Below are 27,982 nucleotides of genomic sequence, written 5' to 3' on the forward strand. Positions count from 1 at the left end.
TATTATCTAAAAAAATATGCCTTTCTTTCCGCAGCCATAACCTCATTTTCATGTAAAATTATATAATGAAAATTATTTATTTATTAGTATTAGTAAGCAGTGGCTGCTAAAAGCTGCTATGCAATGTGCTGTGTTACTTAGTAGAAATATAATTCTGATCATTAGCACACTCAAAGTTGTTGCACCAAGGCCTAGTTCTAGTAGACTTGCAAGAAGATTTGGTTCGGGAAACATAACATTTTCAGCCAAAATGGAAACAAACCTAGAGATAGAATCTGCTTTTAGGGGACTAATTGACACCAATAAGATTGTAATTTTTAGCAAAACTACATGTCCTTTTTGCAAAAAGGTAAGTATTTTTTCCTTCTTTTATGTAGGCCTACCGTGTGTGAATAAATTAATAGGCCTAGCCTACCTTGAACAATTTCTGAGCTGTAAACTAAGTACTTATGGGATTTTGTGGAGTTGGCCGTTTGAATGTCCAAGCTTCTCCAGTTCTCTTCTAATATGTTGTTGATGTTGGGTGTGAATTTTATGTGGTTCGTTTTGTATTAATTAATTATCAGGTTTATTGTACTGCAGTTTGCGGTGGTGGTAAAAATTTAGGACCCAGACCCCAGCTTAAAAACACTTCCCGAAGTGTGAAATTGTGTATAAAATGAATTTTTGGAGGATAATAATTGGGGGAAAAGCAATTCCAGTCCCAAATAATGACTGGAATTTTATTAAACCGACCCTAACCACAGTTCCTCCAAAACCTCAATATACACCAATTTTACAAAATTCCACACTTCAAGAATGTTGAATTCACTAAATCGACGTGAAGAATTCACAAGGAATAGCCTATACACTCGACTTATAATTTACTGCTCACTCAAAGATAACCAAAACTGGAACGCACGGAGAGCACCATGTCTTTGGTTTGCCAGTTTGCCGATAGCAAACCAGCAACTAGCTTACAACGAAAATTAAAATCCCTTCGTCCAACGATTACCTACATAAAATTGATTCCCACATATTTCACCAGGAATCACCCCGTTTCCTACATAATGTCAGAACGTTACTTTCCGACACAATTAGAATGAAAATTAATCACTAATTTGAGCTACCTTTGTCACTACTTCACTCTGAACTAACAGCATGGAGTCATGGATACAGTTCTAAACAGGGATGTAACTAGGCTATTCAGCACCCGGGGCAAACACCTATTTTGGCGCCCCCCCCCCCCCTTCTTAAAAGATGTGTGGTGTGTCCATCGGTACAATACATTAATACTATTTAGATCTTAAAATGCTTAACCTCAAGTTCAAAGTAGCCTACTAAGGCCTAGATATATGTGGTAAATAATTGAATTCAGTACGTTACGTATTTTCAAAGACAAATAGTTTATTTGGAAACAAAATCATTCACAAAAATAATATTGCTAGTAACACGCAAAGAAACACAGCACCGCAACCACGTTTCGTGTCCTGAACCACTGATTACGAGTAGAATGAAGTATTTGTATTTATTTATTTATATTACATGCACGGCAAACGCCATTTTACAAGAGAGTTTATTTGACATTGATTGCCAACTGACATTCAGTATGAACTGATGTCAACTACACTAGTGCACAACATACACAGTTAGTCAAGGTCAGACAGGTTGTATATCGATGGGTCAGACCAGCGATACCGTCAATGTGTTAGTGTTGTGTTTGTAGTATGTGTGTGTGTGTGGTGACTGGTGTGAGGAATGGGGAGCTGAGAGGTAGGTGGATGCCGAGAGGGGGGTGGAAGTGTTCTGACGCCGCGCCGGCACCGTCCTAGTGACTCATCGACGACAGAGAGACAACGCAGTATGCTCATCCTCATACTCTCTCCGTACAAGTTCATACGGACCGTAACATGATTCGTAATCAGTATAATAACAGTCATATAGCATTCATCATGTCACTTTGTACTTTTAGACTTGTATAAAAATAAAAAATATAATGATTTTCTTTTGCAACACAAGATGGATTAAAAATTGTTCAATAATTTTTGTTTGAAAAATTTGTGCCCAAGTTGGCGCCCCCAACAACTGTCGCCCAGGGCCATGCCCCACATGCTCCCCCCCCCCCCCCCTAGTTACGTCCCTGGTTCTAAACAAACAAAAAAGAAACCGCCAGCCAATCAGATTAGCCTACTGCACAAAAGAAACCATCAGCCAATCCGAAATCTACACAATTACATCATCTGTTGAATTGTTTCACCACAAACTACAAACTAGAGCAGTTGCAGTTACAGGTCACTGTACCACAATTACCCCTAGAATTCCCTCAATTTAACCTGAATTCCCTCTGTATTTTCCGTAAAATCCCGGTTTCAATAGCAAAGTACAACATATTGCAACATATAGATCTCATCAACACTTATACTTGTTGAGGAAAAAATAATTGTTGATTATGAAATTAAACCATTCTAAACTAACCAAACCAACCAAACTTGCTGTAGGCCTATGATTTCACGAGGAAAAAATAATTGTTGATTACGAAATGAAACTGTTCTAAACTAACCAAACCAACCAAACTTGCTGCATGATCTCACGAGGAAAAAATAATTGTTGATTATGAAATGAAACTGTTCTAAACTAACCAAACCAACCAAACTTGCTGAAGACCGAAGAAAAATATCTAGAGAAAAGGTTGCATTTGACTTTGGGGTCAGTGGCTTCTACTGAGTCAAGAAACATTGAAGATGAGCTTTTTTCCACAATTGACATATGACCTGAAGAACTTCAAGTTTGAGGGGGTACTGTTCAGCGTGATGGAATTGTGACACTGTTATTACTGTGAATTGTAATGGAAAATGTTTGCAATAAACCTCTAAACAACATTAACTCACCATCACCAACAATGAACTTCAAACAAAGAATTGATTTAATCTGCATCTGCAATGATCAACCTCAATTTGCATTTCTTATCATCATCGTAATTTCCTAGCCTCTCCTAACCTCTTGTTCTCGTCTGAATCACTTCAGTAGACCTATTGGAACCAAAGTTTTGTATCGTATATAAACAGCTGTTTGCTCTCCACATACCTTCCTCACCGCTATAACTTGGACTAGCCCAAACCACTATTCCAACCACTAAAAGAACCTCAAATTCCTAATCTTTTATTTTGTATTTCGGACACTTAGGACTCTTTTTGTTAAACACTGTGTTTGCATTTTCGGATTCAGTCTGAAAAACAATATAAGTAGACATAAAAGGATTAAAATTTTAGTTGGTGAAACCCTAAGTCACCTATTTAAAGTTAACTTTTGCCTCCTAATCTAACCTAGGCCCTACTCTAAAGGACCCAGTTAGTAACAAATCTGCATATAGGTTTAGCTATCTTCCTCACATTATACTTAGGCCTACTTGTACTAACACATGGATACGACATCTCTTCAAAACTTGGCACTGCAACATAACTGTTTTAAGTTTGTTCCTTTTATCCATGTGATTGTTTTTCAGGTCAAAAATATATTCAATCAATTGCAAGAAAACTACCATGCCCTGGAATTAGATAATTATCCAGGTAATAAGTAATAAATATTCTCTAAACTCTTAATTAGATTAAGTTTTCTCATTGAGTCAATATAGACAATATATTTAAACACTTGGCTTTCAACATAAATAGGAATAGTTAATTATATTATAATTAACTTAGTCTATGTTATTTAAATTGTAAAGGTTTCTAAAGTTATCCCTCAGAGTATTTTTAAGCAACTATAACTTATTCAAATTTATTTTAAAAGCTAGTAGAAAGTCTATTGTGCTAAGTTCTAAGCAGTTTTAATGGGAAATGTGCAGGTCAATAAATCCTCCAGAGAAAACTGTAAGACAAGAACTAATCCATAGGTCTATATTTTATATATTAAAAATTACAGGCGTTTAGCTAATTTTGAGATTTGAATGAGGCAAATTGGAAACTGTACGTGCCAGATTGGACTCTTTCCCGCACATGTAAGCCTATGCTATCCTCAGAAAAAATTATTAATGCCTTAGGAATAGATTTGGCTTAACCTCAGATTTAATTTCTTAGCTTTAAATCACACAACTCAATTAATAACCAGGCAAAGATTGTTTATTCAAGTTGGATTGTGTAAAATTTGGTTAAATGTTCAGAAACACAAATCAAAATTAAAACTTTATAACAGACCTAGTTCAGAAGTTCAAATACAGTCACCCTAAGGGGTTTTGATTAAAGAAATTAAAAATCTTTTCTGACTGTAGTGGATATGTTGAAACCTTGATGTGTTTAGTTCTTATTGAGTCATACAAAATAATCAGTTAATAAAATGTGATTTTTGTAGCTGAGAAGACATCTCAGATGCAAGATGTTCTGAAAGATATGACTGGCCAAAGAACTGTACCAAATGTGTTTATCAACAAGCAGCATATAGGAGGTTGTACTGATACCGAGCAAGCGCTCGCCGATGGTACACTTTTCGATAGACTCGAAGGAACATTCAGTACTTACGACTATGACTACATTGTCATCGGAGGGGGATCTGGAGGATTAGCTTCTGCCAAGGTTTGTGATTTTTGTACATTAACAGAATCATAAGCTATGTTTCCATTCAATAAGTCCATCGTAGGATTTGTGCTGGAATAAGCCTTGAGTTTTGTTCAACAGTTGGCACTTGTGCTCATGTACATTTAAAGGAGTTTCATTGAACATTGCCTAATGTATTGTAGAGATTGTAATCATCTTATGCCATTCTGCATTTAGAATGATGCAATAGTTAGTTTTTACAGACCGCAGGCTGTAAAGGCAATAGGTTTAGGAATGCTATAAATAATTTTACCTACGACTGTTTTTTAAAGTACAGTAGAGTCCCACAAACTTGGCACTCGATAACCCGGCAGTCTGGATAACTCGGCCATCACCTGGCTCAGAAAATTGGTGATATTTTGAGTCCGAGTTAAACATGGACTCAAGCCAGCTCAAGTAAAATCATTCACAACTCGTACCAAGGATTTTTTGTACTATATCTGATTACTTAATACTGACTTGTAATACAAAAAAAGGAGGTTAAAAAGCTTTAAAATTGTATTGTCCTTATTTTTAACCCTAGTTCCCGATAACCTGGCATTTCACAAACTCAGCACCCTTCCAGTCCACATTACGCCGAGTTTGCGGGACTCTAGTCGGTTCAGTTCAGTTCTTAGAATGGAAAAGTTTTTCATTACAGCATTGTTTACTTTCATAACAGCATAGTTTTACTTGTACTATACCTTAAGTTTATTGTTTCTTTTTACATTACATATTGTAAATAGATTATAGTATATGTATTGTACAGTAGGCCTATATGTTTAGATTTGTATAAACAGGTTAAGTGTAAGAGAGGAACTTTGCCTGATTAAATAAATCATTTTTCATTTAATTTTTTTTCATTTCATAGTTTTAGTTTTACTCATAACAACACGGGTAACGGACCAATGAGGTTCAAGGATTGAGAGATAAGAAGTAAAATTGTAATGATTTGAACTTCAACTAATCAGCTGCTCAGGCCAATTTAATTGTTGAGTGGTGCAATTAGTGTTTAAAACAATGTTTCGTTGCATCACTGTCAGTGGCAATGAGAGGTTACAAACAAAACGTTACCTCTTTTAAGAAGTTATGAGTAGTGATTTTTAATAATTAAAACACTGTCGTAGGTAAAGTAGTGTACGCAACTCGCGTATACTATAAATATTAAAGTACCATAGGCTATTAGCAGCATGCAATAAGCCATTTAACACATTTGTTAATTGTCCATTGAAAATAAAAGTTAAAATCTAATAAAATATAATGATAAATCAAAAACGGTACACAGAATAAATATCTCAGAGTAAAAAATAACAATTAGGCTAATAACAAATACTACTCCTAATTATTAAAATTAAATTAATTCTGTGTCACAAAATCATGTTAAATCGTTTCTAATCCTCGGACGAAGCTGTGTTGTCAGTTACGGTAAAACAACTATTGTATTAGGCTATTTGTATTCAAGCCAATGATAAATTTTCACTGGATACTTGTTAACATTTCACAGTGTAGAAAAACATTGTTAAAAAATTAACCTCGGTAACATGCATATGAATTAGGAAGTAATTGTAAAAGCACTTGGAATAACTATAATATAAAAAGAATAGCCATCCTATCTCCTCCACACTTTTAAATGTGTTGATGAATTTATAAATCAGAAATTCTCTTAACTATTTACTAAGAGTAGACGGTAACCATTTCACCTTATCTCAATGACTCTTGAGATAAGTCCAAGAATTCTCAGAAAGTTTTAGTATTGACGATTTATTATTTATAAGATTTAATAATTTACATATTTAAACAATTAAAACTAATTATCAACTGATTTTAGTCATATTAATATCAACCTACTCCTTTTAACAGCTTCTGTTGACTAGCATTTTGTTGCATTTTCATTCAAATATATCAGTACACAGTATCAACTGTAAACTATATGTACATGTTTAGAATACCGGTACCTTATTATTTTGGCTTAACACAATCACTGTGCACGCTGACTGTAGTTGACGCTGCCTTACTCTTAAATACATTGGGTCACGTTACGATAAGCTTAGCCATTGACAAAAGTAGTTGTTACTTTGAGCGCCACCAGTTTACGTCTCTCTTTTAGCGAATTTCTCTATAGGGAAGTAGCTATTACCGTAGGTCTCATCGTAAGACCTATTTACTTTTTCATTTTGATGTCCCCAGAGGCCAAAACACCATTCGTTCAAATTTTTATATATGTATATATCTATATAGTCCATCCAGACGATAACTTGAGTAATTTTTGTCCGATTTAGATCAAATTTGGTTTGAAGGTGTAAGGAGGGATAAACTTGAATGAGTTCGCGAACCAGCATGATCAGACCATGGGAACGGGGTTTAACAGGGGGGGGAGTTTATAGGGTAAAAATGGGTTTTTTCTAATTTTTTACCCTTATATAAGATAATATTTCCTCTGTAAGGTATATGCATACTGTCACTCAAAACAGCTTTGAATACCAAGGGGTAAAAATGTACAATTTCTTGCCTTTCGGTATGAAAATTCGATCTCTTGTTAAAATTAGACATGTTTTACAAACCATTCTAACCCAGGCCTGCTTGTACAAACAATATTTTGTTACAGAATTATAGATTAAATTCCAATACATTGGTAGATTATTAAGTGCATTCTAAGCCATTTTGATTGTTTTATGTTTCAATAATGATCATGAACTATCAGTTAGTTTTTACTACAGTAAATCATTGAATTGAATTTACTCCCCACACAAAGTGAAGTTGTCGCATGTGTCTCACAGGAAGCATCGTCGTACGGTCGCAAAGTGGCGTGTTGCGACCTAGTACTGCCTTCTCCCCAAGGGACTTCGTGGGGCTTGGGAGGAACTTGTGTCAATGTGGGCTGCATCCCCAAAAAACTTATGCACAAGGCAGCTCTCTTGGGTGAAGATATTGAAGATTCTGCATACTTTGGCTGGACCACAGACAATAAAAGTTAGTTGGCTTTGTGTTTGTTAGCATTATTTTAATAATGTTTTAAATTGATGGGTTATTTGTTTATCTATCCAAAAACATCAATACAATCGACATGCTAATAGTAAGAGTTTATTTCACACCTTTATATAACAATTAGTAAACACAAAAAAATAAAAACCAATATTGTAATAGTAACATAGAATGTTAAAAAAAGAATTAAAGCTAGTATTTAGTTTGATGCTGAGTTATCATGAACTAAATCACAAATATCATCCAAGTTTATTGACTTAACATTAGAGTCAACAAATTAAAAACATATCATTTGATAACTCTGCTTGAGACAAAATTATGCTTAATACGACACGATTCTCATAAATATGCTCTACTGAATCTAGCTGTTTATTCTACAGGACATTCGTGGGAAGAGATGGTGACAAATATCCAAGACTACATTAAGTCTCTCAACTTTAAATATAGAACTGATTTGAAAAAAAAAGAAGTAACGTACTACAACGCATATGCCAAGTTCGTAGATAAGCATACACTTAATGTGAGTATCTTTTCTTAGTGTTTGTATAACTTAAGAACATTTATTAGGGGAAAAAGAGTATTCATAATTAATATCTCTTGATAACTTCCATATTTGCTAGGGCACAGATTTTTCTTTTTCGGCTTTTATTTTGGTTAAAAATGGACTAATGCAACATATCGTGTTGAAATACATGCCCGGTAAAATACATAAAATGAAATAACCAAATAATTATCAATTATAAAGAAATAAAATAAAATTACAGTGTCAATGGGTTAACAGAAGGGCCACCGTCATCCACATGACTGTTTAATTAGATTGACTGGTTGTAAAGGAACTTTCTGTATCAAATGTTTTTATTTACAGCTGTACAACAAGGAAGGTAACTTTATGAAGACTATCACCGGTCAAAACTTCTTACTTGCCATGGGTTGCCGACCTGTTTATCCTGACTTCCCTGGGGCTCGAGACCTCTGCATATCCTCGGACGATGTCTTCTCCTTGAAAGAGCCTCCAGGCAAGACACTCATCATAGGAGCGTCCTACATCGCATTGGAAACCGCAGGCTTCTTAGTAGGGCTTGGCTTCGACGTCACAGTCATGGTAACTATCAATCAATCAATTAATAAAAGCAATTTGTGTATTAAGAGCTCAAAGCACGTCATTGGCGCACGAAGCTTTAGCCGAGTGCGGCCATACATTTCGAGAGTGGAAATGACTAATGCATCGGTAGGAAAAAATATTTAAACATGAAGGTGCAAGTTTGTGTATTTGAATGGTGTCAAGTATGTGACCCGCAGGGGGCCCACGCTTGCGTGGGTACGTGGCCCAGCGACCACGCGGACCCTAGCTAGCCCCCAGAGGGGAGGTAACTGTCCGGTGTTGGAATCGGCATTACAAGTAGGCCACAGACATGGACGACTGGGCATTGGGTCCCAGTGACATTCCTTCATCCAGGATGGGGGGGTGTTTAGCTCTAGGAGAGATGGAAGTGCATCATAATCTCTAACCTACCTGTGTCTGTGGTTCTTTGGGCTTCGGCCTGCTTGTTGTGTGCGACCAGCATTCTGAGTGGCAAATCCTCGACTTTGGAAGTAGCCTTTCCTGGAGGTGAAAACGGGCAAGTACCCGTAGCTCATGGGGACACTCAAGGGAAACGTAACTTTCCGCAGTGTGAGGACAACGGTTTGTAGGCACTTATGCAAACCAATCCCTGTCTCTGATCACGGACGGTATGGTTATCTTGAATGTGGGGGGTTCTTCCCGGAACCTCAATTGAGTCAAGGGTGTCGCCACCTTTGGTGGATAGGTTCATCCGGGTGGGTCCCACTTCTATACCTGCCTCCTTTTGGGAAACCCTGATGGCCTGGCAGTGATGTTGGGTCTGATGGGCAAACGAAGTAGATCGGGTGCTGGGTCCGAGCCCGCCAGGGGTATCCGGGGATCTATCGCTCTGGTTATCTCTGGTTTCCCAGCAACTGGGTAAGGCCTCGATCGGGTAGTGGTGTAAATGGGAGGTTGGGGTTCCCTCGTCAGCTCGCTGACGGTTCCCTTCCTTTCGGCTATGATGGCGGGTTCTGCCTGTCAGGGATTAGATAGGTCCCGTGTGTCACTTGCACTAAATGCGTCGGGGCGCTCCATTATGGTCCTCCAGGGCCTTGTACCTGGTGGAACCCAACTGGAGTGACGCTTAACAAGTAGCCGGTATCCCTGGTTAGGATTGAGGGGCAACCCTCTTTCCGAAGGGCCTGCTTCGGCAGCCGGTGAGCTTGATGACCTTAAGTCATCCGCCCATGATGTGCCAAAGGTTGGTGCGTAAGCTTCGGCCTACATCATGGGGCCCGGGTATGTCCTCAAGGATAGGTACCGGGTATGCAGTCAGGGGGTTTCGGCTCTCATGACAAAATTTAAATTGAAATTGAAATTGAATTGAAATTGTCAAATATGTGTACAGTATTTGTTAACTAAATAACATTTATAAATTATTTTTTGTGGTTAGAATTCAATAAAATACACAACTATTCTAGAGGAAATGATTTTCTGATTACATGGAACAGCAAGTACAAAATCTCATGAGTAAACTAATTAATCAACTAGTAATAGTAAACTAAATTTAGGGGTGTGCGATGCATCGAAAATGCATCGAAATTTCGATTCGATTCGATTCGATGCATCGAATCGCGATTCGATTCAGTGGTGGTCAAAAAACGATTCGATTCACGAGGGAGTCAGTATCCATATACGAAAAACGCCTGCAGAAAGTCAATGCAATACCCGCAATACAGGAGCGCGTTGCTGTTGCGTTTCCTTTACGAAGGTGTTCTTATTTAATACATTCTTTGCATTAAATATAGCTTTAATTGTTTTATATTTTTTTTAGAGGTTTTGTTTTTTGTCTTGATGTAAGCAGTGTGTGAAATATTTTACTACTGTGAACCTAGCCAAAACAAGGTAGGTTACTCCAAAATCATTTTAAAAATAAGTCTGAAAAATTGTTACTTAATACTTAACTAGTAAGATCAATGTTATAGACTGATACATTTGGTATTTTTGTTAGGTGTCTGTCGGTCCCCGTCCCCGAATTTTTGTTGGGGCAAAAGAAAAAAAAGAATAATTTATTTCCAAAGAAACACTCTTATATTATTATATCTATTACAGAGGAATTAAAATGTTCAAATGAGAATTAAAAATTAAGTTGGCTCACGACCTTTAAGAATAAAGACACAACAGAGCAATTGCCGCACTGCCACTAGCCAGAGCCAGGTCTAGTCGTTTACTGATAAGAGTAACAAGACAAAAGCCGTGACGCAACACTAACAGTGCAAAGAAAACAAAGTCAAAAGAATAGAAAGACTATTTATCCAGACATACTAGTATAATCATTTATTGTTCATTCAATACCTAATTAAAAATATATTTTAGTATTTTACATAATAAATTATAAACAAAAGAAATATCTGATATAGTGAACAGATCTGTATCTTGGTTAAATAGGGTTAAAAAAATATATTTCTAAGATCCAATACAATATTTACAACTCACAAATTACATTGAATTAATTTCTTTGAAAATAATCTCTAACAGTTTTGTGTTTTTGAATAAAGAAATATATTTCTTTGTCTCTACTTCCTTGTTTCATCACTTGCATTTTGTCAGCAATTGAAGCAACTGGGTAGCAACCGGGTGGTGTAAGAGGGGAGGGGGAGGGTCTATGACCTTGAATTCACACATCGTTGCCCGGGCCTGGCTGGTGAGACTGATTCATTGTTTTTGTTGACACACTACTACCCTTCCTTAAGAGAAAAAGGCCCTGCTGTTCCAAAAACATTGAGGGTAGTTTAAAAACATTGACCTGTGTTGCCAAGGGCACTAGAAGATAGCATTTAACTTTCTTGTCTCTTGATTTAATATTATTTTAATCTTCTATATATTATTTAAGAGTTACTTTTCGGGTACCTAATTAGTTGTGATATTGTTTAGCTTCATTTTATGGATTTTTAATTCTTTTCATTCATTAGCTATCAAAATCAGTTGTTTTAGGATTTTAATCTCTTGCAGTACCGGTAGGTCTATACTACTGTATGACATGATATGCATTTTTTAGTCCTTATTAATTATACCATAAACAATGTTTGTATGTTATTTACTGTTTTTGAGTTTTATAGGAAATTAGTTTACACAATATCTTTTCTTCAATGAGTTCTCCACTTGACATGTTGCTTCTAGCCTATTACTATTTTAGGCCCTATAAAAATAATGCCTATGTAAAGCTGTAGGCCTACTGATGCCAATAATAATTCTTTATTTATGATGATGTAACAAATAATGTAAGTGTGAGGTTATTATACTAAGGAGGTTAGGAGGCAGGGAATGAATGATACATGTTGCATGGTGGAAACATATTATTTTTATTTTCTTCTTGCTTGCAGTCCTGAAGCCGGTCCACAGGCCCTAAACTTGTGATATGTAAATTTATTTCTTAATGGTCTTTTTATATTAAGTTCCATTCAAATTTGTTGTAATTTAGCTACCGGTACCTATTTAGTTATTTAAACAGTTATTAAAATGAGAATGAATGTCTTGATAAAAAAAATATTTTCTTCTTTCTTGCAGTTGAGCCAATTCCAAGTAAAAATTATGAAATAGGCAAGTAAAGCAGCTCACTGGTATTTCCAGCAGTTATTCTAATACATATGATTGAAAATAAATATTTTTTCACCTAAAATTCATATGTAAGTATGAATAGGCCTAATACCACATCAACAAAAATTTGTATTACACAAATGTGATAAATTTTAATTATTGTTAATCCACTCAATTGACAATTATGAATAGAAAAATACCGTATTGCTTCGAATCGAGTTGCATCGAATCGAATCGAAAATCTTTTGAATCGAATCGTTGCTTCGAATCGAAAATTTTTTGCTGCTTCGCACACCCCTAACTAAATTATCATATATTATTTCTGTTTTCGCTTGGAACTATCAATTCTTGTTTCCTCTTTTATGGATTTAGGCTGATGATTCAAAGTCCTAATACTCCCGCCGCAGCAAACCTGCCAACTAAGCAAATTTTCATTTTCCTGAATTGATTTTCAATTAAATTTATTTAATTAACATTAGGTTAGTAGTACCTAGGCTTGCTGCTACAGGAAGGGTAAAAGGTGTTTTTTTATTAAAATATTATTAACTTAGTATAAAATAAATGAATTTACCAAGTTTAATGTTGTTTTTTTGTAGCTTCGGAAAGTAAAACAGTGTATTGCCCAAACAATAAACAAACGTCTGTCCCCACATCTTAACTTTAAAAATATGCTTTAGTACTTTATTTGTCAGATCTAGGAAGCCAAAGCTGTCTTTGTCATTTCATTTTAATCTTGCCATTGAGGTATCCAAACCAAGCATTTTACTTCTTCAATTCAATTCTTCTCAGTTTTAACAACTTTAAATATCAGGTATGTTTTAAGACCAGTAGACCCCAAGAATTATAAAATAACTTGCTAGAGTAAAGATCATGCTTTGATTCTGCCATACTGTATGATAAAATATAAATAATTCCAGCAAACTCATAAAAATCTCAACTCTTCAAGTTCTCTCGAAAAGCTCGAGTCGAACCGAATACTGAAATGTGCATTCAAAAATACTCAACCACTTGAATACTCGAATACTTGAATACCTATTTAAAAGTATTCCATCAGCCACTTTTAACGCTTTAGCCAAATTCCTATATGAAACCCAATGTATTATTTGCACAATGAATAACAACATTATTTAGTGTCACATTAAACATTTATAGAAATTAAATGTTAACCTTTTGTTTAGGTGAGGTCTATTCTTTTGAGAGGATTTGACCAAGATATTGCCAATAAGATTGGTGAAACCTTGGAAGCCCACGGAGTAAAGTTTGTCCCTAAACATGTTCCCGAGTCAGTTACAAAAAATGGCGAGAATCTTCTGGTAAGAATAAACAAAAGAATTTTCCTTATTTTTATCGTTTCTATAATATAATTCTTAGTTCTTAATTTTTTTTCTAATAATTTCAACATTCTTATTTCATAAAGCTCATTGTTTTAGCTAATACTGTACATTAAAACTGTTTTGAATCTATGGATAATCTATGGATAACAAGTAGTGATTCTAAATATTTATGCCGACTCTTGAGAGAATCAAATACAATCCAGTTAATAAACGAGCCTACGAGGGTGACAGCAACTTCAGCCACCTTGTTAGACCACATATTCGTGGACAGGTCGGTTGAAGTCAAGAGGATCGGCGTTATAAATGCACCTAGCATATTAGATCACAGAGGGAAGTCAATTACGGACCACAAGCTTATTTTTTGTGAATTGATCCTAAGAAAAGAACAAAAGAAACCAAAGATGATCAGATATAGGGATTTTTCAAAATTCAATGTTGACCAAGCGGTAAGAGAACTTTCTGAAATAGATTGGAAAAAGATAACGATCTTACAAGGAGTAAATAATATTGAAAATGCATTGACCAATGAAATTAGAAAAGTATATGATAACCACGCACCTATAGTGTGTAAAAGGGTAACCAAGAAAGTAGCTCCGTGGAGAAATGATATAATTAAGAAACTGACGAGGGAAAAAAATAAATTAAGGAATAGATATTGGAAGTCAAGAAGTGATCCTGATTGGCATAAGTATAAGGAAATAAGAAACAGATTGAATTCAATGGTCTGGCATGCGAAAAAAAGGTTTTTTACCAACAAACTGTCGACAACAAACAACAGCAAAGATTTCTGGAAATGTATAAAGAATTGCGAAGTTTATAAGAACAATTGTATAGAAACTATTGACGGTTTTGAAGCTAATGACATTAATGAATATTTTACAAAAATGGGGTCTGGTATCAAGGCTGATGAAGAAATTATTAAATTTTATATGACTAATAAACAAGATGAAACAAGAAACGAATGTTGATTTAGTGCTGTCACCGAAGCAACTGTAAAACTAGTGATGAATCAAATAAAGTCTAAAGCTGTAGGCAGTGATGAAATATCAATAGACATGTTAAAAGCTGTGAGTCCGTTTGCTATTGAAGCAATCACACATCTTGTAAATGAGTCACTCATCAGTGGAGTATTCCCGAATGCATGGAAGCAAAGTATTGTCAGGCCATTGCCAAAAACAGCTGCACCAACTAAGGTAGAAGATCTTAGACCAATATCAATACTTCCAGCAATATCTAAAATATTAGAGAAAATAGTGATTGACCAGATATCCCAATTTATGAATGACAATAGGCTGCTACCTAAACTACAGTCAGGTTTTAGAAAAAACCACAGCACATGTACAGCTTTGACCAATTTATTCTGTGACATGATTGATGCCAAGGACAAAGGGAAACATAGCACACTTGTCATGCTTGATTACTCCAAAGCATTTGATTCTATGGACCATAGTATGCTGATTGCAAAAATGAAATATATGGGTTTTAGTGATAGAATCACTACCTGGATTCGCTCTTACCTTATCGACCGAATGCAGGTTACCAGATTGGGTAGTGAAACATCGTATCCCCTCGTCAAAAAACGGGGCGTTCCTCAAGGTAGCTGTTTGGGGCCTGTACTTTACACGCTTTACACAGCTGACTTTCCCAGCTGTGTAAAACATTGTACTGCACACTTGTATGCAGATGATTCCCAGTTGCACTTGTCTTATGAGCCTGGTTACATGAGTGAGGCCATCGACAAGATCAACACTGATCTGGAGAACATCTCCAAATGGTCTAGCATTAATGGGCTTAGGCTAAATCCAGACAAGTGCACTGTACTTCATACTGCCCCTGTGAACCTAGTACAGACATTGAGAGATAATGGCTTGAGCATCAATCTTGATGGCAGGAGTCTGGCAGTCTGTGACAAAGCCAAAACTCTTGGCGTCATTATTGACAGAAATTTGAATTTTAAAGATCACATCACGCATGTCTCCCAACGAGCAATAGGAAGACTGAGAGGTCTGTACAGGTTCAGAGGTATGCTGCCTGAGGCTGCAAAGCTTCAACTCATGCAGTCACTGATATTGTCAGTAGTCTGTAGTCAGGCTGTAGTCAGTAGCCCTAAAATTGGTTTATTTTGCTCATATTCACTCACATTTATCCTTTGGTATAAGTATTTATGGAGGAACATCACAAGCTAATTTAGACAGAATTTTAATTCTCCAGAAAAGAGCAATACGCATTATGTTAAATTTGGATTGGCAAGATTCTGTTAGGGAAAAATTTGAAGAACTAGGCATAATGACTGTATATAGCTATTATATCTATCAATGTATATTATATACTGTCAAAAATTCAAATAATGTCTCACTGGTAGGGGATTCTCATCAATACTGTACCAGAAACAGAAATAACTATGCAACACCTTCACATAGATTAAGATTTTTTGAAAAAAACCAATGTATATGGGTATAAAATGTTATAATGCTCTTCCAACAAAACTAAAGGACTACACAAGGACTACAAAATTTAAAAATAATCTAAAAATGTACTTTTTAACCAATCCCCTGTATTCAAAGAACAAATTTTTCCTCTTACATAATATATTAGAATAAGAACTTTTTCAATAGTGATTATATCTTTTGTACTTTTTTAGGATTAAGCATTATGATTTTGATCCAATGTAATGACGCCATTCGTGCACATGTTTGCAAAGTATGAATAAAGTTGATTTCATTTCATTTCATTTCATTTAGTCTACTACTGCTTCCCTGCATATGGCAATAGTATCACTAAGGAAGGCATGTGCAGAATACAGCGAATTCAAAGCTCAGCAATCAGATTTGTATTCTGCCTTAAAAAATTTGATCATGTTTCCCCTTTCCGTGAAGCAGCCGGGATGTTGCCCATGGAAGCCATGTGCAGGTTTTTGACGTGCTGCATGACTCACAGGGTACTGACTCTCCGTGAGCCCGACTATCTTTGCGAGAGGCTTTCTGTCCGGGATGAGGTCATACAACGTAGGACACGTCATGGTGGGAGGCTTCACTTTCCAAGGGTCACCTTGGAATTGGGAAAGAAAAGTTTCTCATATTTCGGACCCACATTGTACAACGGACTACCCGAGAGCCTAAAAGCCGTTGCATCCAACAATACCTTTAAGATTAAGATTAAAAAGTTTTTAAAAGATATGAATGTTTAGTTGTAAGTGCAGTAGGTTAATGACAAAAGTTGTTCTGAAAAACTGACATGTATCAGAGAAACGCTGGCTAATAAAGACGTTTTTATTTACTTATTTATTTATTTATTTATAATTATTCATTTGAGTTATCAAAAATTAGTTTTAAAGTTTTTCATTGTACGAAAATTAATTAAAATTAATGAACATCAAACACGTTCAAAAATCAAAACGCTGTATGGATGAAACCGGGGGAAGAGTACATCATTGATATTTTTTGTATAAAGTTGGTGCTCTCCCTATAAACTGAATTGATCATAGACTTTCAAATGACACTGCAGCAGTAAAAATTTATTTTCATAACCTTAGTCATGCTGAATGCTATTTATCAGTCAAATGGGCTATAATTTTACTCACATTATGTTGACTTTATTCAGTGAGGTATTTCATCATGATCATAGCTAGGCCTACTAGACTATTTGTTTTTATTTTGTCAGGAATATTTTTGCTTTTTTCAAGAAGCACGTATCTTTTTATTGTTTGGTTTCTACTGTTGTAGGTTGTATCAGTTCAAAATATATTTCAAAACTTCTTGCCAAAAACTAATATGCTTGTAATTGAACAAAAATAAGATTCCCTCTAGTTTGGCAATCTCAGAACCAGATTCTTGTCAGAACTAAAGAAAACCTAACCATCAGAAGATACACACAAAAATCTTATGGCTATGACAAAAGCTGTGCAAGTGATACCTAAATCAAATGCAGGTCCAAACCAATCACACGCAAACATTTATAATCAGTAGTAATTTCTTATGCTTAAAAGTGTGATCACATTTTTGCAGTAATAAGAATTATAGAGAAACCATGGCTCTTTTGATAATTGTAAACTAAGTTGACTATTTCGCTGGTAATATTTTAAAGGAAAGCCAATTGGCTAGTAAGGGAGTATCACTCCAGTTTTGAACTTAAACGGACATTTCTCTTCAACCTAATCTCTGAAGAAGCACTAAATCAGGGCGAATGTTTTTGTGTTCTTTTATCTTTTAGCCCCTGTACTCTAATTTTCTCAGTTAAGCCAGCTGAACTAGCCTAAATTCCTTTGCCAAAGATTCCCCATTTAACTGGTAACACTTATTATGTTTGAAGGTAAGAGCCAAAAGTCTCTCAGATGGGTCTGAATATATTGACACATTTAAAACGGTTTTCTTGGCCATTGGAAGAGAGCCATGCACAACAGGCATAGGGCTTGAAAACCTTAATGTCAAGTTTCAAGAAAGTAGGTGAGTATTATTCCTTTTCCTGGAGGTATTGATTTAGTTTCTAGCTTTCTGTTGGTTAACAATCTTAAGTTTAATTATGTGAATGTTTTGGTAGTCAGTAGAGGTTGTGAACTATTCTTAAGAAATTAAATTTCAAATGAAACTCAACAAAAGCTTCTTAATCAGAAATCAAATAATAACCATGTATACTTCTTTTATGGAAATCCCACAAACGGTGTGTGTGTGTGTGTTTTTTGTCTTATGGTTAACATTTGTCATTCCTCATATTAATGTAACTCTTTTTGTATGGTTCTACAGTGTTGTACTAACAATCATGGTGGATCATGTTTTTAAGTTATTGTAATTCATATTTAGGTTCACCAACATTTACTTTAAATGACATTTTGAATTTATAACAAGTAATGGTTACTGTTACTATAATCGTAATCAATCCATAACAAACTACAATCCTGAACTGAGAGTTTTAAAAACGTCAACTTTTCTCTCAAAACATGGCAAAAGAAGTTTTAAAATCAGAAATCTGCAATGATGAAATAAAATATTGAAAGGTATTTTTTTTTTAATTATTTCACTAAATAAAATTCTATGATGTACAATGTATTTTTCTTAGTGTTGTGATTTAAACATGAAATAAAACAATGAGAAAATACTTGTATTACCAATGTAATGCATTTATTCATACAACAGAGTGAGGCTATACCATTTGTGTCTAAACTAGAGGTATGTGTATATCCAAAAAATCGGGTCGGATTCGGTTCAAATTTCATATCCGACACTATCCCTTAAATATCCGACTTTGTTTTAGACAGACAAATCCTCATAAATGCTACCAATGCCATTACCTATTTATATCTATCTGTATTACTCTGTAATAATGCTACTGATTTATGTTTCACAGCACCAGAATTGAAGTGAACGAATTTAGTCAAACCAGTGTGAGGAACATTTTTGCTGTCGGTGATGTTGTTGAAGAGAAACTCCAGCTGACTCCAGTGGCCATACAAGCTGGGAAACTGTTGGCTAAGGTAAGGGTTATTGCTTGTAGTGAAGCAACTTTATTGTAGCACATTGTGAGGTGTTAATTTTTTGGGGGGGTAAAGTCTACACCTTGTAAGCCTCGGATCTGCTACAAGTTGGGTGTGTCCAGGGTTCAATTTATTTTGTTAATAGGCTGGGCTCAGACCATAGGATTTTATCATTCACTCAATCAATCAATGGCATCATCATTGCCCAAATTAAAGCCAAGTACCTGGGGAAAATAATTAGTTTACTCTGAAAGCAGTCTTAGTATTTCAGATACATTAAACCATTCCCAAACTCCACGCTGCACGCCTTTACTAATTCCTTCACTACTTGCTACGTCGTGGACCTGTTTTCCTCCCTTCCCATAGCATTTTAGGATTGCAGATTCATTAATGTAATTGCCACAGACAGTTCCCACTCTCTGAACTGCTAGCCTTACTACTTCCTTCACCATTTCCTAAGTCATGGACCTGTTTCCTTCCCTTTTCATAGCATTTAGGTATTACAGATACATTAATCTAACTGCAACAAACGGTTCCCCCACTCTGCGATGCCGGCCTTTACTACTTCCTTTACCACTACCTACGTCGTGGGCCAGTTTCCTTCCCTTCTATTAGTTCCTTTTAAAATGTATTCTTTCCCTCAAAACCGGTTACAGTTTTTTTACACACAATGTCTAGTTTTTACCCGCTCTCCTAATTATAAATTTAACAGTTTACAACATTGCAATAGTTTGAATTTCTGTTGCCTTTTCTATCGGCCCTAATGACTTCATTGGGATTTTCATCATCTCGGAACTCAATCACCCGTCTAATTAAATCTCTCTCCCCACTTTGCATGGCCAAACCACGTTTTCATATAGAAAACGCAGCTTTAGTTTTTCCATAGCGGCCAGCAACGTACAAATCAAAACGAAAATAACTGTACGAAAATACGAGACCGCGTTGAAGCAAATGATTCGACCATCCACTCACCCAAACAAAGATATGAGTTATGATGTTTACAACAGATGTTTACAGATACATACAGCATGTGCCAAGGGCCCGATGCCAGGTTCCCTCATGCTTAGCGCCTGCAAATAGTGAGAGCGATTACCTCCAAAAACTGTCATTGGCCCTGGCTCAAGGGACTTCTTAACTCTCGCGGACAGTATAATTTATAATCGAGAGCATCTACCACAATCACAACACCGTGGTCAACATGTCCCACGTTCGCGATGCCATCTTAAACATTTCCTGCAATCACAGAGACATGGTTATCGCCTCCTAGGTTCGTTAACAACTCTCGCAACGCCATAGTCATAGTCATCGTCATCAGCCATACCGGCGATATGTCCTGCGATCGCGGAAAATGCCGTCATCGTCCGTTCTGACGCGGCAAAATTGCCGACAATCAGATCAAATCCTGTCCCAAGAAAATGTTGAAAATCCCATCCCGATGATCGGGAAATTTTTTTCTTTATAATATCTTAAACATTCTTTACCCGTCCATCCCTAATATGCTGTGCAGTGACCTGAATTGTTATCAACCTTTTAACTTAGCAATACTGCTTGATTCTTGGTTCATCCTCCATTATTCTTTTCTCCCGCCGATTGACAAAACTGTTGGGGATCTGTGGGTTCCTGCAATATTTGGGTCGGGGGTTGACCCATGGCATTGGTTAGGGTCAGAAATATTGTTGGGTCATTTATAACAGGCGTGCAAACAGCTAATTTTCCAGTCAACTGAGCTGAATTGTTATTCTCACAATCACAGAAAGAGTCTACAAAGAACGAGGGATTGCAAATTTACGATTTTGCTGTGGTCGTGGGATACAATGAACCTCAAAAGATCTTCAGGCCCTATAATGTAGTACAATGACTGTTCACAGAGGCTGTATGGTAAAGGCAAGGCTCTTTTTGACTATAACCATGTGCCCACCACGGTGTTCACTCCATTGGAGTACGGCTGTGTCGGGTACTCTGAAGAAGATGCAATGAAGAAGTTCCCAGACCAAATTGAGGTTTACCACCTGCACTTCCAACCTCTAGAGTGGGATCTGAACAAACGAAACAAGAACAAATCCTACGGAAAACTCATCTGTCTGAAAAGTGAACAGGTTAGTGTGAAAGTCATTCAATAACAATAGCATCTGCACACAAAATAAGTACAATAGACTTTTGAAAATTCTAGCTAACGGACATCCAATCTGAACTAAAAGATCTGAATTTCTAAAGTCAGTCTTTAAGATCGGTGTTGAGCAGCAAGCAAAAGGTCATTCTGTTGCAACACTGCTGCATTGGACAACATACGTACAACAAAATACAGTTCTTGTTATTAGTACTCTAGTGTACGATTATGCACATTATACGGTACCAATACCTAAACATACTGCAGGAAAAATGGAAATTTTTAATACGTGCAATGCAGGTTTAAAGCAGTACTTCCAAATAACAAAACTGTTTGTATCTAATAGCAAAACAAGAAACTGGAAACCATTTTAGGAGCTAATTTTTAAAGGTTAATAATGTACAAAATTTATATTAGCGAATTTCCCTATAGGGAAGTAGCTATTACCGTAGGTCTCATGGTAAGACTTAGGCCCGGGACCGATTTACTTTTTCATTTTGATGTCCCCAGAGGCCAAAAACACCATTCGTTCAAATTTTTATATATGTATATATATATATATATATGTGTCCGTGAACACGATAACTTGAGTAATTTTTATCCGATTTTGATGAAATTTGGTTTGAAGGTGTAAGGCGGGATAAACTTGAACGAGTTCGCGATCCAGCATGATCGGACCATGGGAACAGTGTTTTATGGGGGGTTTTATGGGGTAAAAATTGGTTTTTCTCACTTTTGACCCTCAAAATACAAAATTTCCCAATTTTTCTCCAAACCTTCTTAAAGAGCTTAAAAAAACAAACAATTCAGTATATCAAAGTGTTTTTGTACGGTTATTGGTTACGGAGAAAACTAAAAAAATGGTAAATTTAAAATTCCCATGTTATTCTTATGGAGAATATTGTAAAATGTTGTAGTTTGCTTGTTTATGGATATATTTTGATCAAACTTGGCAAATTTATTTATTTTATAGTAAGCTATCAATATTTTACTAAAAACACACTACTTTATTAGTTTCCTTGTAGCAGCAAACCTAGGTACTCATTAAACCTAATGTAATTTAAATAGATCAATTAAAAAACCAATTCAGCCAAATGGAAATTCGCTTAGACGGCAGGTTTGCTGCGGCGGGGGTATTTTGTTAATCATACAGCTTAAAGAATGGTACAGTATAACAAGAAATATTGTTCATCTCGAGGACCAAAAGTGTATTTTCAACTCTCTTTAATTTTCCTACCTTAGCATTGCCTCAGTGTTAAACTTGAGTTTGTATCAACCTAACCTAACATGGACCTACTTAAGTCCCCGTCTTATTACAGGAACGAGTGATTGGTTTCCACTACCTTGGGCCTAATGCTGGAGAAATCACTCAAGGTTTTGCCCTTGCACTCAAACTGGGAGCCAAGAAGGACGACTTTAATAATCTGATCGGGATCCACCCTACTTGCGCTGAGGTAAATCGCACATTAACTGTGCATTGTTTAATCAGACAAATCAATTTAGGTATAGTAGGCTAGGTTATAAAAAAATCTTTCTTAGGCCAACTCTATAACTCTAGTTTTATTTAAGTTAGTTTATATGTCTTGGTCTTTAAAATACTTCTAGAAATAAAGGCTTTCATTTGGGATATTGATAGTTTTAATCAGTTAAGTTCAAGATACTGAATCGCTGATACTGTATCGCTCAATCAGAAAACATAAATTTGATTATATCTCGGATATGTAATTTAGTTTTAGATATACAGGGTGATTGATATAAGTGTGCCAGCTGTTTTATTCAAAAACTATAAGAGATATCAAAAAAAGTTAAATGGTAAGTTGCCTTGGATTTTGTATTTTATAAATTGTAGTCAAGTCAAAAGTATTACACCTCTAGAGTCCAATCATTGTTGAAAGGTTATAGCTGTCTTATTTATATTAACATACAATTATTTGAAAAAATAAAGCGTAATAGCGTAATAGATATGCTGATTATCTTCAACATTTTTAACCTTAATAATAAAATTTTAAGGTACCAAATTTTAAGGGGGTAAAAACATACTGTGAATAAAACACTAGAACTTACTTATTTAAACCCATAATAGCCTACACATAGGTCTATGTGTTAGTCATAACTTGGACTGCGTGCAATAGAACGTAGGCCTAGTTTCAATCACAATGTAGAACAAACACACACTCACACAATTTATTTATTAATAATAACACTCTAAAGCATCAAACTGATCAGATTGTTTCACACTTTGACATTATCAATACCAAATATATAACGCCAACGACGACATAAAAAAACCTCAAGATTGGTGTTTGTGACAGACGATGGACTAGACCAATAGGAAAATTCCCGATCAGCTGTTGGCTTGTATTTTAATTCGCGCAAGAGTGTGTTAGCCTCAAACGAACTGTAATCGTAACTTGACCAAGGAAGAGATTCGTTAATTTCTCGACTTCCGATTTACGCATCTTCTAAAACCTATTCACGGATGATTAATTTTGAAGTTTAGTTATATTAGTTAATCTTATTTGCACCTTTTATGTTAATTTTTGTTAAACTCACACATTTTTGTCCTACGACTATTCTCATTTAAGAATTTAATTTTCAATTTCCAAATTTATTAACGTAAATTTTGCCTACTTTATTCTATTCACGCCAGTTTTTGCCTGCCAGTGACTAGCAGTTGCTATAGTTAAGCTTTTTTGAAATTAACCTATTCAAAAAACATCCCTCCCGTTTACCTGAGCATTTGCAGGTTTTCCTGAGCGCTTCTAGAGCTCTGAAACTTCGATTAAAATAAACACCCCGCCGCAGCAAACCAGCAGACTAAGCAAATTTCCATTTGCCTGAATTGATTTTCAATTAAATATATTTAATAACCATTAGGTTTTATGAGTACCTAGGCTTGCTGCTACAGGGAGGGTAAAAAAGTGTGTTTTTTAGTAAAATATTAATAACTTAGTATAAAATAAATCAATTTACCAAGTTTGATCAAAATGTATCCATAAACAAGCAAACTACAACATTTTACAACATTCTCCTTAAGAATAACATAGGAACTTTATAACAATTTTTTGAATTTTCTCCGTAAGCAATAATTGTACAAAAACACTTTGATATACTAAATTATTTGTTTTTTTTTAAGCTCTTTAAAAAGGTCTGGAGAGAAATTGGGAAATTTTGTGTTTAGAGGGTCAAAAATTTAAAAAACCAATTTTTACCCCTTAAAACCCCCCGTAAAACCCTGTTCCCATGGTCCGATCATGCTGGTTCGCGAACTCATTCAAGATTATCCCGCCTTACACCTTCAAACCAAATTTCATCAAAATTGGACATAAATTACTCAAGTTATCGTGTTCACGGACACATATATATAAATCTATATGTATATATATATATATATATATATATATATATATATTTGAACGAATGGTGTTATTGGCCTCTGGGGACATCAAAATGAAAAAGTAAATCGGTCCTGGGCCTAGGTCTTACCATGCCACCTACGGTAATAGCTACTTCCCTATAGGGAAATTCGCTAAAAGCAGTCAAAACCATGAAACAACCTTTGTATCGACCCCTGGATTTTGTCAAATCCTTCTGAGCACTCCAGGGAAGAAATTTGAGTGTGGCTGGTTCTAGGAGTAGACCTAACCTGTTTATTGAATACAATTAATTCCCCCCCCCTCAGAATTTAATTTCCAACTAGGAAAAAAAACATTTTGCTATCATCAATAAGTGTTCAACTTTAAAGCTTTTCCCTTCAGGCCGTTCGGCACCAGGTTTACTCGAAAAATCATTGAACACAAAATTCAATTCAATGAAAAATTCAATTTTGTTGTAACACATTTTTTTAGTAGAAAATTCTGCGTCCTTTTGCCTAGTGGTAAATCTGGCACTGGTGCTACATCAAAGTCGTGAGCCAGCCCCTGTATTGTATAGCCCCGGTACTAACCAAACTGAAATATGACAATAAACATATTGTAATGTAATACATAGACAGTAAAAAATAACCCCTAATAAATACCTAAACAATAAAGATTTTATTTATTTTTATGTGTCCTGTTAAGTACTTAACACATTCATTGCGGTTGCAAAATGGCCAGCCGCTTCCGGGAGCGGGAGCAGCCAATGCGCTGCGTGGATGAGTGCGTGAGAATGTTTAAATTTAGTTTCACCCAATAGGAGAGACATATTATAGAATGTACTGCGTTTCATTTGTTGTGGACTGAGTTTTACAAGAACCCAACAGATAGCAGCACCAAACAAAACTGCTAGCAGGTCCTCAGTATTGCCAAATAGAGGGAAAAAGCAGGGGAAAATCCCAGTGACACCATAAAAAACATATCGCAAAAAGGCGTCAAGCACAATTTCGAGGTTAGGTTCCTTTCACAATCTTTCACTACAGTAATTATTTTCATTATTCTATTCCATTTCACTAAATCTAAGCCAAAACCCCACACCACTCTTAATATGGAACAGCCCTCTTCCCTCCACCAATAAAATAGTCGGATCTAAAAACTAATTATACTGGATTGATGTATAAAACTGGCACAATAAGCGGCAATCGGACACAACGGTCTCTGTGCGAGGCTGAGCTGACACTGAATCAAGGTTGTTGTTATGGGAGGAGGACAACATTTCCCGTGCTAAGCTGTTTTACAAAGATCCAAAATATTAACAAGAGAAACAAGTTCAAAAATAAATGTTTCACTTCTTAAACTTACTGTTGTTTTTTACAGATCTTCACAACAATGACGATTACCAAAGCTTCGGGCAAACCTGCTGAAGCTGGTGGCTGCTGAGGTTAAAGTTAGCTGCTGGAATCACTCCAGTGGCAGCTGCCATCTAACGGCTCCACGCAACTGAATGAATGGCGACTTGTAAAAACAGAGAAGAGAGAGCTTGTTTAGTAATTTAATGTTTTTTCACAGTATTTTTAGAAATAGTTTAATAATTTGTAAACTCAGTAAATCTGAGATAAATCCCCTGACATTTAAAAAAATATCATGATAGGAACAGCTTACTTGACAAGTTAAACCCATCCTGTTAAATATAATATGACTCTACCAACAATGATTACTTCCGATGATAGTTAAACAGGTATTTAAAAAGCAACTTAAAACCTGAGTAATTTTTAATTTCTTCAGTAATCTAGCTGTTCTGACCCTTTGTAAAAATAAATTATGGGCTCAATTGATTTTTCTAAAATGTTAACTTTAACTGAAGATGACTAAAAACCTCAAAGCTAAAAGAAACTCTTTCAGGCTCTCTAAATTTGCATATTAAGTACTTATGACAAAGTATATTTTGTGTGATGTATGTCGCCATTCTAATGATCTAATGCTACAGAATAATGAAGTATGATGGTTTTGGTGGGAAAGTCTCACAACTACCCCATTACCTGATGTTTGTCATTATTCACCTTTAAGCAATAATGATCAATGTTTGTAGTCTCTCTTGTTGCCTTAGGTACTATTACTATTGTGTTTGTATTAGTGAAATAGTTTGTTAGTCAAAGAATAGCTTATTTTTCTCTGGTGTTAGTGAAAAAAGTGATAAAAGAGACTAAAGTGACTGTGATTGAACCTCACTGCACGATATGGTGCATCCTTATTTTTCTATCAGTGCATAAAGTGTAAGAGTGTGATATTGTTATATCCAAGCGAATGTATACTATTTGTTGGAGGCTTTTTGAAGGCTATCTGAATAGTGTTGTTGATGCAAGTATTATTGATACAGTGATTTTGCTACAATTCCAATTTTGCCGAAAACTATGAGTTATGCCAAACAGTGTAAGGTTATTATAGATTATGCACCAAAGATAAAGAAAGAACTGGTATTATTAGCTGGTATTTAGTCCTTTTCCCTCCACGTGGTATTGACATAATATTTTGGTAGGTTATTAATTTATTACCAACCTACTTGTTTTTCATATTTTTGTCATAATGAATGTGTAGTGTGCTGATGTTTTTTTACTGTTCAGTTGTCTAATTTATCAATGCTAGGTGCATTTAAAGCAAAAGAGAAATATTAAGACTCCTCACTAATAATATAATCAGATGACACATGTTTACACAAGCAAAAATAAATAAAAATATGCCCATCATCAAAAACGAAACATCACCTTGTATGTTCAGTAGGTATACGAAGCATCTCAGCTAACCTTTGCTGTATAAGAAAGGAGGGAAAGTCTGAAATAGTGTGTGTTTTTTGAATAGTGACTATTTTTAACAAAAAGGTGCACCTTATTTTGTATTTGTTTTTGCTATTGAATTGCAATTTTACACATTTAACTGAGTGAAATTAAAAAAAATATATCAAACTTTAAGTCTTAACTTTTAACTTTTATTTAAGTCTTGTTAGCAGTTTAAACTATGTTTGAAGATCTTTTATTTCTAACTTTCTGTTAGTTAGTTGAAGGTAAATCTAATGTTCACGTTACTATCGCTCAAAGATGTATCAGGGTTATAAATAACCCCTTATTTTGTATAACCTATGTGAATTATAATAGCATCAAGTTGTGAAGACGTACCCTCAGCTTTTGATAGGCCTTTGATGGGCATGATGACAAATGATACGACATTCTAAGGGAAATTGTTATCTATGTAAGGTTTTGTAGGAGTAAGAAAATGTTATACAATCACGTTACCAGCTTTCATGTGAACTAGTTTTGGTTGTGGGTTTTTTTTTGAAAATATATTATCAAAGAAAGACATATTTTGTTATTTACCTATAATTATAGTTACTATGATTAGTGAATGATTCAAAATTCAATGGCTCTCTAATAATGCTAAATCAAACCAACTTACTAATTTAATGTCATTCAATAATAATATCAATATGTTTGTCATATGTACAAAATCACTAAAAAAAAAAAACACTCATCATTATAGTTATTTTGTGTGGAGATAT

The 27,982-nt window shown here is 35.4% G+C and overlaps 1 protein-coding gene across 1 annotated transcript; it reads left to right on the forward strand.

Annotated features, from left to right (window-relative positions):
• LOC128997931 (thioredoxin reductase 1, cytoplasmic-like) lies at positions 1-27,783 on the forward strand. The gene is made up of 12 exons (XM_054423772.1): positions 1-349; positions 3,482-3,545; positions 4,324-4,544; positions 7,322-7,514; positions 7,907-8,046; positions 8,392-8,628; positions 13,347-13,481; positions 17,811-17,944; positions 18,843-18,969; positions 20,838-21,065; positions 22,396-22,530; positions 25,810-27,783. Exons 1-12 carry the CDS (start codon positions 119-121, stop codon positions 25,870-25,872), a joined length of 1,908 nt encoding a protein of 635 aa, XP_054279747.1. The 5' UTR covers positions 1-118; the 3' UTR covers positions 25,873-27,783.
• The last annotated feature ends 199 nt before the right edge of the window (positions 27,784-27,982 follow it).

This window comes from Macrosteles quadrilineatus, unplaced genomic scaffold (genome assembly GCF_028750875.1).
Source record: "Macrosteles quadrilineatus isolate MER2022 unplaced genomic scaffold, UCM_ALF_1.0 Scaffold_7__1_contigs__length_78375512, whole genome shotgun sequence".
NCBI classification, from domain to species: domain Eukaryota; kingdom Metazoa; phylum Arthropoda; class Insecta; order Hemiptera; family Cicadellidae; genus Macrosteles; species Macrosteles quadrilineatus.

What these genes read in the sequence shown, in the direction of transcription:
- LOC128997931 (XM_054423772.1), top strand. Translation starts at nt 119, where the DNA reads ATGCAATGTGCTGTGTTACTTAGTAGAAATATAATTCTGATCATTAGC. An exon ending in GCTTCGACGTCACAGTCATG is followed by an intron (nt 8,629 to 13,346) that starts GTAACTATCAAT and finishes CCTTTTGTTTAG; the next exon opens with GTGAGGTCTATTCTTTTGAG. An exon ending in CTGGGAAACTGTTGGCTAAG is followed by an intron (nt 18,970 to 20,837) that starts GTAAGGGTTATT and finishes GACTGTTCACAG; the next exon opens with AGGCTGTATGGTAAAGGCAA.